We start from the raw sequence: 17,614 nt of genomic DNA, 5'->3' as shown, positions 1-17,614 counted from the left end.
GATTTTCCACCAGTCTTTGATGTTAGCTTCCTTCTCCATCTGTACATGGGACATAACCGCATACATGTTCAGCTGATTTTTTTTCAAGGATGTACCAATGTTCAGAAATTTTACAGCGCTCATTAAAAAGAAAGATGTTATTAGTTGCTGGAATTTGGCTAGCTGGATCTCTCAGAACTGTTGAGCACACAGTTTTTGGACAGCAACATACTGAGGTGTTCAGATTTCTTTGACTTAACCATGCTTTATGGTGAATTAAACATCTGTATTTCAGCTTCTTCAAAATAGCCTATAAACTGTTAATGGTTAATGTCTTACTCTTCTCCCAGTTTAAGATGAACTGCTAATTAAGTGCTTTGAACATTCCAGTAATCTCCTTCTCTAAGGAGGCTATTCCTAGGCTGTTCAGTTACTTTGCCCGGTGACACTCCCATGAACAGATAGAAGCAAAAAAGTGAACAGAAGTTCAAAATCTTTTATGGTGAAACGTATAGACATAAAGGAAAGAGCATAAAACATATGTACAGCTTGATGAATAAAGTGAATGCCATTTTACCCACTGCCCAGATGAGACCAAGAATATTGTCGTACCTCCGAAGTTTCCTGTTCTCCCAGATCACAACCTACTTTGACGTTTGTGATAGTCACTTCTGTGCTTTGCTTTATAGGTTTTACCACCTCTGTGTGGATACATGAAAAATATTGTGCAGTTTTGCCTATTTGAGAACTTTATTTGATCTCATTTATGTATCATTTTACATGAGGTGCTTGCAAGATTCCTACCATTCAGCCATGATGTTGCATGTAGTAATGACTTGTTTAATTTCATTGCTATGCAAGATGCCATGGTTCGTATGTACCACATTCTGTCCGTTCTGCTGATGAACAGTTGTTTCCAGTTTGGGAGTCACTAACAGCTCTTTAGAGAACATCCTTTTGTCCATATCTTGTGCACATATGTATAGATAATTCCAGGATGTGTACCTGGGAGTGGAATTGCTGAGTCATAGAGATACAGCGTGACCAGGTGATACCAAACAGTATTTACACTAAACATTTGCCAACTATTTGCACTAAAATGCATTTCCACTAGCAGTGTGTAAGAATCGTAATAGTCGCATGGGTAACACTTGATATTTTTAGGCTTTTTAATCTTTGCAAGTATGGTGGGAATCTAGATATATCACGTTGTGGTTTTAATTTGCGTTTTTTAAATTATTAATGCCATTGAGCAGCTTTTTCTATATTGTTAGACATTTGGATTTCCTCTTTTGTGAAGTGCCTGTTCAAGTCTGCCCTCTTCGTCCCACTACTGAGTTGTCTTGTGTCTCACTAATTTGTAGGTATCCGTTACACATTCTAAGTACCTGTCCTCTGATGAGATGTGTCAGGTGTCTTTTCCCATTCTGTACATCTATCTTCACTTGTGGTGTCTTGATAAGTAGAAGTCCTTAAATTTAATGTGTTTGGGTATTAGACTTTGCCTTTTTGATTAGGGCTTTTCATGTCTTAAGACTTCCTTTCTGACCCCAAGACCATGAAGATACTCTCCTCTCTCATTTTCTTTTGTTTTGTTTTGTTTTTTGTATATTTTTTTGTTGTTCCTCTATCATTTTCTAAGAACTTTTACCATATTTCTTTTCATGTTTTAGAATTCACCAGAATTGATTAGGCTTGGTTTGAAACCTAAGAGGATCCTGGATTCTCTTTTCCATCCGAAAACCAGTTGCCCCAACACCATGTATTAAAATTCTCTAATCTCCCTACAAATTTTCAGTGCCTCCTTTTACTTTGCAACCTTTAAAATAGGGGTGATACAACTTTAGAGTATCATTTCCAGTTCTCTGTGTCCTTTGGGTATTTTTTTCTCCTTTATTCTAATTTTAGTAGCCATTTGGAAGGGAGCTTGGTGCTTTATAAAATTCTACCACATTCAACTTGACTTTGGTTTTAACATCATCAGTATTCTTACATATAAAAAAAAAAAAAAAAGTCCAGGCATAGTGAATGACTTGGCCAAATTTGGCCCTATATTTAGGTGCAGTGGTAGCTAAAGGAGTGTACTGGCAGTACCACGAGGCTGACAAGGCTGAAACATAGAGGAAAAAAAAATTTACTGCAATGGAACATTAATACTCATGATGACATTTGGCTTAAGAAAATGTTCAATTCGTTAGGCATCCCCTTTTTAAAAGAGTTAGGGAAAAGAGATGTAATTAGTAATGAAAGAGATTCTCTTTCTCCAAGAAAATCAGCCTTATTCCATTGTAGTATTAATCTTAAAAATAAAACTGCCAGTTATTTTACCAGCAAAAGTGGATTTATTCAGGAATAGCAGAGAATTGCAGTCTGATACAAACAGCCTGTGGCAAAATTATAGGCAAGTCCCCACCCAGAACAAAGGAGAGGACCACTGTTTTCTATAGAGGAAAGGGTGGAAGATGGGGGGCTGTTACAAACAGAAAGTCCCTTGGAGTAAACTGCCTGCTGCTCAGGTGGTAAATTAGTATCCATCAGTGAGATCCCTCTCTTCCTGGGTCTGCAACTGATGAGCGCTAGGGTGTGAGAGCACCCCCTGCTGGCCTCCAGACTCCATTCAAACCAAGATTCCTTTTTTATTAATTTTCACAGTAGTTCCCATGTAATAAAACAGTTTTAAAGGTAACCACTTAAAATGGTCAAAATATAAAGCTTTGATTCATAAAAGAGACTACAAATAAGTTCATGTGTATGAAATACTCAAATAGGCAAAATGACATATCCCACAGCTGCCTCATAAAGTTACCTTTACTCAAATTTGGTTAACGCTACATAAGAGACCCATGATTAAAACAGTTATTTTATGTTTTTTTTTTTTTTAGTTTAATTTTTTGTAACCAGTCTGCCTTTACTGTGAGGAAAATAAGTAGTGATGATATGAGAAGTATCTGGTTGTGGGGACCCTGCAGATTTTGATCTCATGTATAATTAAATGTAAATTATGTCTCGTGGATTATTTTCATTGTGTTATATATACTGTAAGGAATTGTGGTTAAATATATGTTAGCACCTGTTTAGCTTGCAGTTAATCAGTTATTCCATTTAATCCTTTGGCATTTCACAGCCTTGTATAATCTCCCTGTACAAAGAAGTTGCCACTAGCCTAGGGTTACAAAACCTATGTAGTAGGATGTCTGTGATGAAATAGTCTTTGAATTTGCCAGCTAGTGACTGCTTACTTTTTTGTTGTTGCAGTGCCATATTGTTGTTATGTCACAGGCTATAGCAGGGACATTAGAGTTAAGAATTTCTGTTCTCAAAAAAAAAAAAAAAAAAGAATTTCTGTTCTCTAAAAGAGGTTGGTAAGTTTTGAATGAAAAGTACTAGTTTATATGCCAACATATTTGAAATTTTGCATACTCCAGACGTCCATTTGATTCAGAAATGATTACTGACACATGCAGGCTTTTGATAGTTCAACCTTATGCTTTGTACACATTTGAAAGATGTTTTTAATGATTATGGGCCCTGGGATTACAAAGAGTGTGAATATTCCACATTTTCTTGATAGACATTTGTGAAGTTGATTGATATTCAGGGCATTTGTACAAAGCATAATGTAGGGAAGGATTGTTTTCTTCCTTTTACACACGAGGAAATACGAATCTGTGGGTGTCCCCTCTGGTTAGTGGCAGAGTTTGAATTCACAGCCAGGCTTACCTAAGTCACACTTCCTTTATGCTGAATTTTTTGGTCTCCATGATAGAGTTAGATTCTACCTTTCTTTTCACCCTTCCTGTGATTTGGGCAAGCAATTTGATTTCTTTTTATTGCTTTGTTTTTTCCATTTGTACACTGGGCATGCTCTTTACATCATTCTGTTAATTAGAAACTTTTGAATGCTTTTGAGATATTGAGAAAGACTATTATAAGATGTTATATATAATTAACATGATTTTATAGAACCTTTTTCTTAAAAGCTATTTTAAGTATCTAGGCATTATCCATGTTGATTATAGAGAATGCATTTCTTAACAGGAAATCTGAGTCTTGGGATCCCTGGGTGGCTCAGTGGTTTAGTGCCTGCCTTTGGCCCAGGGTGCGATCCCGGAGTCCCGGGATCGAGTCCCACGTCGGGCTCCTGGCATGGAGCCTGCTTCTCCCTCCTCCTGTGTCTCTGCCTCTCTATCTCTCTATGTCTATCATAAATAATAAATAAATAAATAAGTATTTTAAAAAAAAGGAAATCTGAGTCTTGTTGAGAGGGTCTAAAAACTGCTTCTCCTCCCAACTAGTTTGGCAAGTAGCTCTGAGAAGGGAGAGGTGATATGTCCTTGATCCTTGAGAACTAAAGATTATAGCAGTTTAATGAAGTAGCCTATGTTGAAAGCAATTCATAAACTATGAAGCATTGTATAAATGAAACATATCTTAGGTGAACCATCTTATGTATGGATGTGTAGAAAAGCCAGATAGATACTAAGTGGCACCTTAGAATATTAGAAATCCTGCTGTAATATGCAACCTTGCCCATCCAAGTTGAGCCATCAGAAGAGAAATGAAATAACCTTTTTCTTTAGTAGTAAATCATTGGAATTGGGAAGCATTTAGTGAGTTAACAATTTACTTTTTTTTCTACAGATTCCTGTGAGCTGGACAAATCCCTCAGGCAAATATCATATTGGCATTAAAAATGGCTATGACTTCTATCCAAAGGCGCTCAAGGAAAGGATACAGGTAATGTACAATCTAGGATCGATGACTTCTTCCTCAAAATTTTTTTTCTGCTGAAGAAAAGCATTGTTCGTAGGTTCCCACTAACTCTTAATTATTTTGGAGGCTGGGAGGCTTTCAGGCTTCAAGCTTCTGTTCAGTAGGATGTTACCCATTGCAAGTCATGGTACTTAATTTTGGATACTTGGATACGTTTAGAGAATTGTGAATACATTGAAATTATATTCAAGTTTTTGTATGTTTGTGTTTTTCTGGGAGTTGGGATATAGCTTTCATTGGATTTTTGAAGGCCCGCCCCCCCCCCTTTTTTTTTTAACCTGTAAAAGGCTAAAGACTATTTAAAGTCCTGGCTAACTTACTTATTCCTGGTCCTGTAGCTTCTATGACATTTTGTCCCATTTTTCTTACTGTTTAACCAGGCTTTTGACTCTGGCTAGTCATCATTCTGTACTAAGGAAAGAGTTACTCAGACCTAAAGCAGCTGAAGTATAGGAAACACAGATCTATCATTAGAGAAATAAGAGTTGCAAATTGAGGAAGAAGGAGCTTCCTTTAAAACAGTGCTGCTGAATCGACCTTTCAGTGATGGTGCAACTGTTCATTGTCCATTATGGTAGCCACTGGCCAGAAGTAGCTGTTGAGAACTTGAAATGTGACTAGTGTGAAATTTTAATTTTATGTAATATTTTAAAATTTAAATCTAAATTGCAACCCATGGCTCCCATATTTGCCACTACCACTTTAGAGGATTGCTGTAACATCAGTAGCGGGTAGAGGTTCAGAGTTTCAACTATAAAAGATAATGTGATCCTTGAAAATGAGCCTTATGGGTAAGGTCTGTGGGTGCTTTCATCTCATTATAATACTACTATTTACTTCCCCAGGGGCCTGAACCATAAGAGCTACTCAGCATATTGCATGTTATAACCTTTATTAGTCAGATTCTAATCATTCTGCAAAAAATAAAATTATAAAAAAAAATGTATATAACTTGTTGGATACTGTTTTATTTTAAAATGTCAGGCTGGAATACACATAACAGTATTTTTTATGCAATATGTAAAATTTCATCAACTGTATGATAAAGTGCAAATTAACATGCAAACATAGAGAAAGTAAGCTAATGTCAGCCTTTTTAGCTCAGTGGAGTTGATTATTTTACTGGAAAGGATTTTTTAAGACTAGCCGACTCCCACTGGGTGGCGCTGTGAGCTAAAGACAGCAGCGATGAAGGGGGAAGACCAATTTCAGTAACAATAGAACCCTGTCAAATCAGAGAGGATAGGGTAAAAATAAAATAAAATCCTTGCCCTCTCCTTACTTGTGGCTTAGGGCAGTTTTCAGTTCCGGAAGGCCCAGAACACAGTCGTGGCTTTTATTGTAAATGACTGGGAGTTGAGTCTGTAACCTGACATGCTATTATTTATTCTCAGATGGATTAAAATTGGATCAAAATACATTTGGATATTCCTGGTAAATGTGTTCCCTTAAAACCCAGGTGCAGTGAGTTAACTAGTTGTTAATAATTGATCCATTGCTTTACCAACTTGATTATAAATGGTGTTTTAGTCCCTGTGTGAAAATTGTGTGGCCTCACAACTGATAACTAGGTCTGTATATAAATGACTCTCTGGGTTTACCTGAATATTTGTTGACCTCACCATAAGGTAATTTTCCTTTTTCTTTTTTTTTTTTTTTCAGAAAGAACGGAAGGAAAAAATCTGGGATCCTGTTCATAGGGTGGCCCTTGCAGAAGCCTGTAGAAAACAAGAAGAATTTGATGTTGCCAGCAATTGCCCTTCTCAAGTTGGTGCTAGTCGCTTTTATTTAAACATTACCATAAGATCATATTCTCACAGAGTTCTTAGAGATTTAATAGACTATTTTTTTACAAGTTTTAAGTTATTTAATTTTACTAATTTTACTTTTATTCTGAAATCAATTTACATATTTATTTTTCAAAACTTCTTAATGAACATGCATATAATACACATTAAAAGTGCATAAATCCTGAGTATATAGTCATGAATTACTACAAAATGAATACTTTTTCTGGTACCTCTTCCTTATCATTGCTTTCTGCCTCCTCCAAAAGTAACCACCATCCTTTTAACATTGTTGATAGATTTTTGCCTACTTGGAATTTGTAAAATGGAATCATACAGTGTGTTCTTTTAGGAGTAGCTGTTTTCACTCAGTATTATGTTTGCAAGAGTCATTCATGTGTGGGTGTCATAGTATTTCACTTTTGTTGCTGTATGATGGATGCACCACAATTCACATGTCCGTCCATTCTGCAGATCAATATTTGCTTTGTTTTCAGTTCTTGGCTCTTACGGAAGATATTTTGATGGTGTCATGCAAGTCTTGGGTGGGTTACAGAGTGGTAGTAAAACTTCATATTCCCACAAGAAGAGCTCCATTGTTCCATATCCTTAAATAGCTGTTATATATATATATTTTTTTAAATATTTATTTATTTATTTGAGAGTGAAAGTGTGAGGGAGTAGGAGCAGGGGCAGAGGGAGAGGGAGAGACTCTCAAGCAGACTCCTTGCTGAATGCAGAGCCCTACATAGGGCTCGATCTCAAGGCCCTGACATCATGACCTGAGCCGAAATCAGGAGTCAGGTGCTTAACCAAATGAGCCACCCAGGTACCATGGCCATTATGGGTTTTTTTTTAATTAGTTAATAAAATGAAGATAATGTCTTGGTTTATTATGAAAATAGTACATGCTTGTTGTAGAAACTTTGGATCACATGGGTGTGTACAAAGTAACAAGTGAGAGCCTCCAAAATGCCAGTGCCCCCAGGGATGGTATCAACAGCTTGCTGTTTATCCTTCTGAATCTTTTTTTTTTTTTTTTTTTAATTTTATTTATTTATTCATGAGAGACAGAGAGAGGCAGAGACACAGGGAGAGGGAGAAGCAGGCTCCCTGTGTGGAGCCTGATGTGGGACTCGATCCCAGGACCCTGGGATGACACCCTGAGCCAAAGGCAGGCGCTCAACCACTGAGCCACTCAGGCATCCCTGAATCTTTCTTTTAATGCATACATGTACTTTGTTTTAATCAAAAGTAGAATGGTATTGGTGATTCTCAACCCTGGCTGCATATTATAATCCCATGAAGAGCTTTAAACTGCCAATGCTTGTGCCCTGGAGAGGAATTAAATCAAGGCCTTGCAGGAAGGCTGGCATTTTTAAGTGCTCCCAGGAGCTTTAATTAATGCACAGTTAGGATTGAGGACTCCTGGCCTGAATAAGTCTATATACACATTTAACTTGCACTTACTCTGGGTAGAGCTTCCTCTTTAGCTGTGGTATTTTCTGTTAAATCACTGTCCTTCATTCTCTTACTAGACACATTAAGTGTAGTATTTTATGTACTACATATATATAGCCAATTTTATAAAAAGAGATCTGGATTTTATTAGCCATTTTATTTTGTTTACCAAAAACGTCTATATAATTGTTTTTTCCTTTAAGGAAGAGTAAATATTGAACATGTTAAATAACTAAAAATGAAGTGTAACAAGATTTTTGGAACATGTGGAGATTAAATTGTATTTCAGTAGGACTCTTCAGGTGACTGTAGAGCAGCCTAATTTATGTTATTTTAAAAAAATCAGGTTGGAGTGTATACAGTTCTCATTTTTATGGACCAAAGTGGTTAAATAGCAGCTTATCTATGCAGGTCACAAATATAGTGTGTATTTAACTTACCACTTCTAAAGGACAGAAGATAATTCATTATTTCTCTTATTAATTTAGATTGTTAAACAGATTTAAATGGAAACAGTCCTTATAAAAAAAATCTACAAGTCAGTAGATAACCTACTTTGTAGTAACTTTAGAGTTATTTTTGAAGATTAGTTACAGATTATAGATGTGTGACTAACATGTCTTGCCTAAATGATATCATCAAACATGTAGCACAATGTCTTTCCCAAAGTGGGTAGAATAAATAGGTGAATGAGAGACTGAGTAAACGTAGTAGTATTTTTTAAATGTTTACTGTATTAATATCTGCATCGTTAAATTGAACTACAAGTTGCATAGGTATAAAAAGAAAATTTCCTTACATTTTTCTAGTGTAAAATGGCTTTACCATTGGTCACATTGTGTCTTTGGTTGTATGTTAATGAACTTTTCAAGAGCGCAAAATGGACTAATATTAATATATGTTCTAATTGATTAGGCAAATAAACTAATCAAGGAGGAACTTCAAAGTCAAGTGGAATTGCTCAATTCTTTTGAGAAAAAATACAGTGATCCTGGCCCTGTATATGACTGTTTGGTGTGGCATGATGGTGAAGCCTGGAGGTAAACTTCATGTATTCTTCACTTAAAAAATTATTTTTATCTACTGAAGAACACTGAACTCCCAGAACTGTCTAGAGATTTTTTTAAGTGACATTAATAACGCTAAGCAGAACTATTTGAGAGCCATATTGGCTTTGAGTAGTTCTGGATAAGCCCTGTGAACTTCTTAGTATCTTCGATATTAAACCTGACCATTGCATGTTTTAAAGAAGCTTGTTTCATTAATCAGAAAGTAACTGTTAACCAGATATTAGGAGGTTAATCATCGGTAGACATAGAAATGTTCTGATTGGGGCTGGGCAGTTTGGAAAGTAACTGCAAGAGAATGCTGCAGAGCATTTGCTATTAATGTTTTAAGGACAAATGAGTACAGTTGAGTGAAGATTTCTCATATCGAGATGATGTAGGTAAATTGAAGTGAGGCAATATAATAGAGTTGGACAGAACTCTGTCTCTGAGATGGAATCCTAGCTATGTGACCTTGAACATCATCTACACCTCTAAGCCTGTTTCCTTGTCCATTATTTGGGATAATAATAGCACCTTCCTAGAGGGTTTTGGGAAAATTAAATTTGATGTTTCTAGACATGGTATGCACTTGATAAATGTAAGCTCTTCCTGCTGCTGCTGCTACTGTTACTAATAATAATGATAGTTTATACCAGGTTACCTGTCACATAAGTTTGTCAGTTTCTTTCTCAGTGAATTTTACACTGCAGGTGTGTTTCTGGGAGTTGGCTAGTGTTTTCTTGCATTACCATCTGCCTGGAAACAAGAATATGTCCTTAATGCAGATCTTTCAGCATACACATGTTTAAAAAGGGTATCTGCTATAAGTCAGAGACTCCTCCCTGAAAATTGAAATCAACAAGCAGTTTGTTTGTAGCTTGAGTCCCTGCTCATATGTAGAGGATTATTTCCCAGGATGTGGCAAATAGAGAGCAAGATGCAGTGACTTGGTTATTTTTTTCAGGTTGTGTACATTGCAGTGCACCATTCTTAAGGAGAGCTTTCTTCCCATGGATGTAGGTACTAACTCATCTCTGATGATGAGCATATAACATTTTCAACTGAATGAGAAATTCTTGCCCTATTTGGAACTGAAAATGTTAATAAGATATTTGCATATAGCAACATTCCAATCCATATGATACCAAATACTAATGCAGTTTGTTGCACGTATTCAGGTATGTTGTTTGCGTGTGTAGATGCAGGTTTGCACACATTTGTGAACAGTTTTTTTCTTTGAAAACTTTGCAGAATGTTTGGATCATATATTTTTATAATATTAAAAAGCGTTCAGATGTATGATGTAACAAATTTGATATATCTACCACATGATATAGTCATTCCCAGTAATAAGCCTTAGACGAGTTTTAGTGTGAGAGAGGAGGCAAAGTTAGGGCTAAATACTAGATACAAAAGTGAGTGTAAGTAGGAGAATGTACCACAAGGACTTAAGGAGATAAGATAATCTAATATTAGCAGGAATTGAGGCACTGGGGCAATAGATGGTTGCATTTAAAATCTTTCCTACATGTGTTGAAAACATTACTAACTTTGTCCTAAGGAAAAGAAATTTGGGTCAGGATGTCCAGGGTGCCAGTATATGTTTCCAAGATCTTTAAGGCAGTTGACAAAGCAAGGGATATACTGCAACAGTTTGTCAATAGGATTCTAAGATAGCTTTTGGAATTTTTGTACTGGAAATGAAACTTAAACAATAAAGGAAATAAAAGCTGAAGTCACTGGAGTAACATTTTAGAAAATGTTATTAATCCATGAACCATGCAGCAGAATTATGCTTTCAGGTGCTACTGGAAATAACTTTTGTTTGCATGATACTGTATACCATATGGGGCTTTGATTCTCCTACCCCATCTCAGAGTTAGATCCAGAATCTTTTGAGGAGAATCTTAGAGATCCCAAATTACCTAAGACGAAGGTAGGCACTATCATTTCAGAAATCCCAGCCATTTCTGAGAGGAGGTAAAGTGACCTCAGGTGCCTTGACTTTTGTTTTTGCAAAGACTGTTGATTTTGCCCTCCGGCTACACTTCCACCATTAAACCCATATCTTTGTACATAGCCTGTTAACCTAATATAAGCGTACTCTTAAGTGTTTGTCAGGATGTATAGGGTCAAACTCAATAGGGAGTAAAATACTGGTTGAGAAAACTCTTTATAAAGGATTACATGAAGGAAAGACCATTAATTGGTTTCTTTTCAGCAGTTTCTGACCTTGTTATCTCAGATTTCCTTTGAGTTTGATGAAAGCTGTGGATTTTTTTCATAGAAAATTAGACATAGAAATGTATTACAAATGTTCGGGAATTTATAACCCCTCTGTCCGGCCCCCCGCACACATATACTCTCATCCTACCCATGAACCTCATTTCCATGTTCTCTCTCTGGTATTCTGACAGCTGTTCCTGAACTAAGCCAGCCACCTTCAGAAAGTTGTACCCTTGCACCATATGCATACGTGCTCTCTGTGGAATTATTTGAGTGAAGTCACTCAATTTTATATTGACATTTTGATATAGTGCTTGAGTGTTGAGTCACTTCATACTCATGATGGTTACAGGAAACTGATTTGTGGAATATGTCACTGTGTTTGCTGTGAGAATGTTGTTAAAGGTGTTGATTCCTTTGTTCTTTCATCATTTGGCAAATATTTGAGTACCAACTTTGTACCAGGTAGACTTTAGAGAAGCTATTCCACGGACTCTAGATTCTGTGGAAGCCAGTGTGAGAATATCTGAGCCCATCTCAGAAGCATCAAGAAAGATTTCATTGAGAGATCAGCTCAAGTTAGCAGAGAGGGTAGGGACAGGGATTGAAGGTAAAGGGGAAAGTCAAAAGGATGATGGAGGAACTGCTAGGAATTTAGAGTGTCTAATGGGCAGGATAAAGAGGAGGATGTCACAGATGGTTGCCAGGATGGATACTGGCCAGTTACATGCTCTTAGGAACCAAAAGTGTTACTCTGTTCTGCAAATGGGGAGGATTTGGTGAAGTACACTTTACCTGTTAACCTCACTCCTTATTCCATTTGATAAGCTCCTTGTTTTCTGTTTGACTCACTTTCCCCATGAGTGTTCAATCTCCTATATTGTATGTCTTTTTTTGGAATGCCCTAAATCATTTTGGCCACACTCTTGATTGGTGTACACATAAAAACAGACAGTTTTGGAGATCCTTCTGTCTAAACTATCACAGTTTGTTAATGAAATGCATGCTTTAGTCTTTATAATAAATGCCCTCTCTATACTAGTGGGCTTCTTCCCTTAATTCACTGTAGCAATTGTGATTGACTTTAGCTTATTAAAACACAGTTCTTCTTATCTAGCAAATCTGCACAAAGACCTAAAAGCTAAAAACATAATATTGATCTTGAAATGATGTGCATTCCATTTATGACTTTTATTTTAGATTAATTTAGCTTTAATGAGACTCTTCTAGTATTGGGAATATATATTTTAAAAATTACAGCAGTAATAAAATGAATAAAGAGCAAACAGGAGGACAACATAAAACTAGGGATCCCTCGGTGGCGCAGCGGTTTGGCGCCTGCCTTTGGCCCAGGGCGCGATCCTGGAGACCTGGGATTGACTCCCACGTCGGGCTCCCGGTGCATGGAGCCTGCTTCTCCCTCTGCCTGTGTCTCTGCCTCTCTCTCTCTCTGTGTGTGACTATCATAAATAAATAAAAATTTATAAAAAAATAAATAATAAATAAAAAAAAAATAAAACTATGCATAAAGAGCTTTTTGTAAAGATAAATGTTTGCCGGGATCCCTGGGTGGCACAGCAGTTTAGCGCCTGCCTTTGGCCCAGGGCGCGATCCTGGAGACCCGGGATCGAATCCCACGTCGAGCTCCCGGTGCATGGAGCCTGTTTCTCCCTCTGCCTATGTCTCTGCCTCTCTCTCTCTCTCTCTCTCTCTCTCTGTGTGACTATCATAAATAAATAAATTAATTTAAAAAAAATAAATAAATGTTTGCCTCATCCCCATAGCTATAATGGGGATGAGGCACATTATATAGTTCATCTAATTTCAAGGAGCCTGCACACACTGTTAGATTTATAAAACCAATTATAAAAGAAGCAGAAGGGAGCATAAGGCCTAGGCTATGTGTCATAATCATCCTGAACTAGTCTAAAGCTCTAGACTAAGCTTTGGTCTAATTTCTTAAGTGGCTGGAATTTTGTAATGGACAGTGTTCCTAAAGTCCTTTATACATGCCTTCATATAAAGGCTGGTTCCTTTAAGCTTCTTACCTAATCTTTACTGGTGACTCTCTAAAACAGAGGACTATAGACCTGACAGTTACTGTGTGTGTTGTGATAAAATAGGACAGTAAGAAGGTACCTAATAAAGCATACTGCATTATTTTTAGAAAGCCAAGAAAATAAATTTCACTATCTATTCTCAATTTCCAGAGCCTGCATTGATTCAAATGAAGATGGGGATTTGAGTACATCTACCGTATTGAGAAACTACAAAGAGGCCCAAGAATATGGTTCTTTTGGCACAGCTGAGATGCTGAATTACTCTGTTAATATATATGATGATGGAAACCTGCTCTCCATTGTGACCAGTGGAGGTATTCTGTTTCAGATCTGCTAATTATAGAGAAACTTGGTGCGGTAGGGTGATAAATTACTATAGCCATAAGGCAGTCTTCTAGAGCATTTAACTTAGCAATTCCACCTAAAGAACTAGGTATGGGATAATAAATGGGATTTGGCCCCCTTGGCAAGGTATTGTATTCTTTAAAGTCATAACCACATAGGATCCATTGCAAGAGTACAAGCATGGTCCAGCCACAAAAAAACCATCAACATAATTCATCTTATGAAAATTCCTCTGGGAGGAATTTTACTTCCACATACTGCCTCTTAAGCAGTTCACCTACAAGTACAAAGTCAGGTAAAAAGATCCTCATATGGCATTCTCTGTAATTTCAAAAAAGTTGGGAACTATTCACATACCCATTAGCAAAAGAACAGGTTAATTTAAAACTGTGTTATTCATTGTGGGATATTATATAGAAAACAAAACGAATAAATCTACATACATATACCTGTATTCATAAGTCTCAGATACATAAATTTTAATGAAAAATATGTCGATAAAACATGTAATATTGTAAAACATGCCAAATAATACTACACAATATTCATGGATATATGTGTATGATAAAAATATAGATGGGAAGGATCAGCTTCTGGATAGTGATTATCTAGGGAGGAAGCAAGGACAGCTTTAATTCTTATCACCCCCTCCGCAATATTACTGAGTCATAATTGAAGTACAGTAAACTGCAGGTATATATACATAATTTATCATAATTAAGTTATGATAGATATGTACACCCAAGAAACCATCATTACAGTCAAGATATGAGCATATCCATCACCCCTACAAGTCTTCTTGTCGTCTTTGTAATCCAGCTGTGTGCCTTCAGCCACAGCCCCAGGTAGCCCCTGAACTGCTCTCTGTCAGTCTAGACCCTGCATTTTCTAGAATTTTGTATTAAGTAGAATAGTTATGGTATAGAATTCGCCTATATTATGTTTATAAATTGTTCCTTACTGCTAAGTAGTATTTCATAGTGTGGATACACTGTGGTTTATTTATACATTCACCTACTGGTGGACATTTGGATTGTTTTAACATTTATGTATAAGTCTCTGTGTGCAAATATGTTTTTGTTAATTTGGACTGATATCTGTCCAGTCCAAATTATATCTGGTCCAGTCCAAATCATAATCTGGTTGGATTTGATAGGTACGTATTTAACCTTTTAAGAAACAGTGGCTGCATCCTTTTACACATGACCAGCAGACTGCAAGCACTTCAGAACTCCATGTTCTTGTCCACATGTGGTGTGGTCAGCCTGCTGACATATAGCCACTCTGACTGGTAGTTTCCCTATTTTTAATTGGAAAGAAACAGGAAAGGAAGAATTGGTGACATTAGTTCCATATTCTTGTGTGACAGGAGTTGTCTAGAGCACAGGACTCTAAGCACTGCAGCAGACAGAAGGGTCATGGACTCCCATTTCTTCTGGAGCTATGACGACTCTGTCGTCACCCAAACATTAGGCCCAGTACCAGTAGGCATTTATCATTGTGTTTGTATTATTTTTTATCTGACATTGGTGGGATATTTCTCTCTACCCATGTCTTTTAAGAAACTTTTTCACAAAAATAAATAAATAAATAAATAATAAATTAAAAAAAAAAAACAAAAACTTTTTCACTTAAAAAAAAAAAAAAAAAAGAAGAAGCCCTAGCTGCTTTGTATTGTTTTGCTTGGCTTTATTGATATATAACATACTATAGAAAAGTATGCAAATCACAAATTATATACACGTTGCATTCTCACAAAGTAGACACTTCTGTTTAAACAAGTCAAGAAATAAAACATTGTCAAAGCCCCATCATGTCTCTTCCTAAACACTAACCTACCTTCCATCTTCCCAGAGCTAATTATGGTCGTGATTTCAATCACTGCATTAGTTTGAACCATCCAATAATATTGCTATTTTTATAGGTCAGAGATGATTAAATAGTGGCACTTTCACATAATTCAACCCAAGGTGATATGTTTCCATTTATAAATGGAATATATAAATATATATATATAATATTATATATAAATATATATAAATGGATTATTCAGTATATATCCTTTTGTGTGTGAATTCTAAGATCAACCTTATTTTTGTGTGCTTCATCTCATAATGTTTAGAAGTAGTTCATATTTTTTGCTGTATAATATTCAGTCCATGAATGCACCGTGTATCCATTTACTATTGATGGATCATAGGGTTGTTTCAAGTTTTTGAAATTTGCAAGCAATGCTGCCACAAATGTTTTTGCATGCATCTGTGTATATGTGCACACATTTCTGTTGGGTGCATTTCTGGAAGTGGAATTGCTGGATCATAGGGTATACCTGTGTGCAGCGTTCCAAAATGCTGGTCTGCCCTCCCACCAGTAGCATAGGAGTGAGTGCAGATCTTCCTCCACAGTTGCTCTTGTCAGCTGAGTGGCATACTGAGCTGTCTCATTGTGATTGATTTGTGTTCCCTGGGTGAGTCACAAAGTTGAACATCTTTTCATATGTTTAACCATTTGGTTATCCCCTTCTGTGAAATGCCTTTGAAGTTTTGCCCATTTTTCTTCTGGGTTCTCTCTTTAGGATTGGAAAGCTTATTCTGGAAATAAGCTCTTTGTCAGTTGTGTATGTTGCTGATACTTTCTCTCCTTTGTGACTTGCCTTTTGCTTTCAGTGAACAGGATAGAATCCAAGGTAGCAGAGTAGTGTATGTAGTTCAGAAAGTTTCATTTTTTATAAATTATTGATGAGGTTTAAGATAATAATACATAGTTAGATGTTAAAGCAAGAGTATGTTTTTAATAGATTATTTTTATCACGCTTAATAATACGTTGAACGGTTAAAACTTGGAATCTGAAAATATTTTATCATTTTCCTCTCTTTTTGCTCAAGGAGCTCATGGGACACACGTAGCAAGTATAGCTGCTGGGCATTTTCCAGAAGAACCGGAGCGGAATGGTGTAGCGCCCGGGGCTCAGATTCTTTCCATCAAGATCGGTGATACACGACTAAGCACAATGGAAACTGGCACAGGCCTGATACGAGCTGTGAGTATTTGTGAAGTATTGATCTAGAAGATCAGTGATGGATAATCTTGGATATTTTTAGGTTTATAAAGTGTTCTTGAGTTTACTAAGAAAATGTTGAACTGTATTTGGTATTCAGGACTTTGTCCTAAGAAGCAAAAATGCTTAATTCAGTTTTAAATTATTTTTATTAAAAATTATTAGGATAAAGTTTTTTGGAAAATATGAAAATATATTATACTTCTCATTTCTGCTAAGTCCCCTAGCACACTATTTTGAGATACTTTAAAAACCCCAAACCAATCTTTTAGCCAGCTTGCTCCATCATTCTAGGAGGAATTTTTTTTTTTTTTTTGAGGAATTTAACTTAAGTCTGAATTTCATTTTTATGTATGAATTAGATTTTACCTTAACTTCAGTGATTTTAGAATTTAGTAAGAACCATTCCATTCTGTACATGCTAGTTATATTTTTTATTGACTACTTACTGTACTCTGTCTCTGCCTTTTTTTGTTTGTTTTTCAACCTAAAAGTTGGAAGTAAGTATATATTTGGATTTGAAATAGAATATGATTGGTAAGAAACTGGGATTCCATGCCTTTATTTTACTGGCTAATCTTTTTATAAATTGCTGCCTAAACTAGATGCTTCATCTTTTTAATAGATGATAGAAGTCATAAATCATAAGTGTGATCTTGTCAACTACAGCTATGGAGAAGCAACTCACTGGCCAAATTCTGGGTGAGTGTACTCAGATATTTGTGAGCCACAGACTTTAGCTGATGGAGAGTATTAAATGTTTTTATAACTGGATTATACACTATGAAAACAAGCAGTCCCATGTAAGATGATAAGTGTGTATTTCGTGGGCCCCTAGCCTCCGTCCCCACAATCCTGATCCTGTCTGTGATGTTG

At 36.3% G+C, this 17,614-nt stretch overlaps 1 protein-coding gene across 4 annotated transcripts in view; it reads left to right on the top strand.

The window, feature by feature from the left end:
* Window positions 1-17,614, top strand: part of TPP2 (tripeptidyl peptidase 2) — a 70,463-nt gene that overhangs the window by 11,524 nt on the left and 41,325 nt on the right. For all 4 annotated transcript variants that reach the window (XR_013355516.1, XM_077855036.1, XM_077855034.1 and 1 more), the window contains exons 3-8: window positions 4,621-4,716; window positions 6,415-6,519; window positions 8,916-9,040; window positions 13,486-13,649; window positions 16,566-16,720; window positions 17,364-17,440. Coding sequence is in view for 3 of the 4 variants with exons in the window: in XM_077855036.1 (XP_077711162.1) it covers window positions 4,621-4,716; window positions 6,415-6,519; window positions 8,916-9,040; window positions 13,486-13,649; window positions 16,566-16,720; window positions 17,364-17,440 (722 nt within the window). In the remaining variant the exon portion in view is untranslated. The remainder of the gene's footprint in view (window positions 1-4,620; window positions 4,717-6,414; window positions 6,520-8,915; window positions 9,041-13,485; window positions 13,650-16,565; window positions 16,721-17,363; window positions 17,441-17,614) is intronic.

The sequence above is a fragment of the Canis aureus genome, chromosome 17, assembly GCF_053574225.1.
Source record: "Canis aureus isolate CA01 chromosome 17, VMU_Caureus_v.1.0, whole genome shotgun sequence".
NCBI lineage: Eukaryota > Metazoa > Chordata > Mammalia > Carnivora > Canidae > Canis > Canis aureus.
This window is presented reverse-complemented; position numbering and strand designations above follow the sequence as displayed.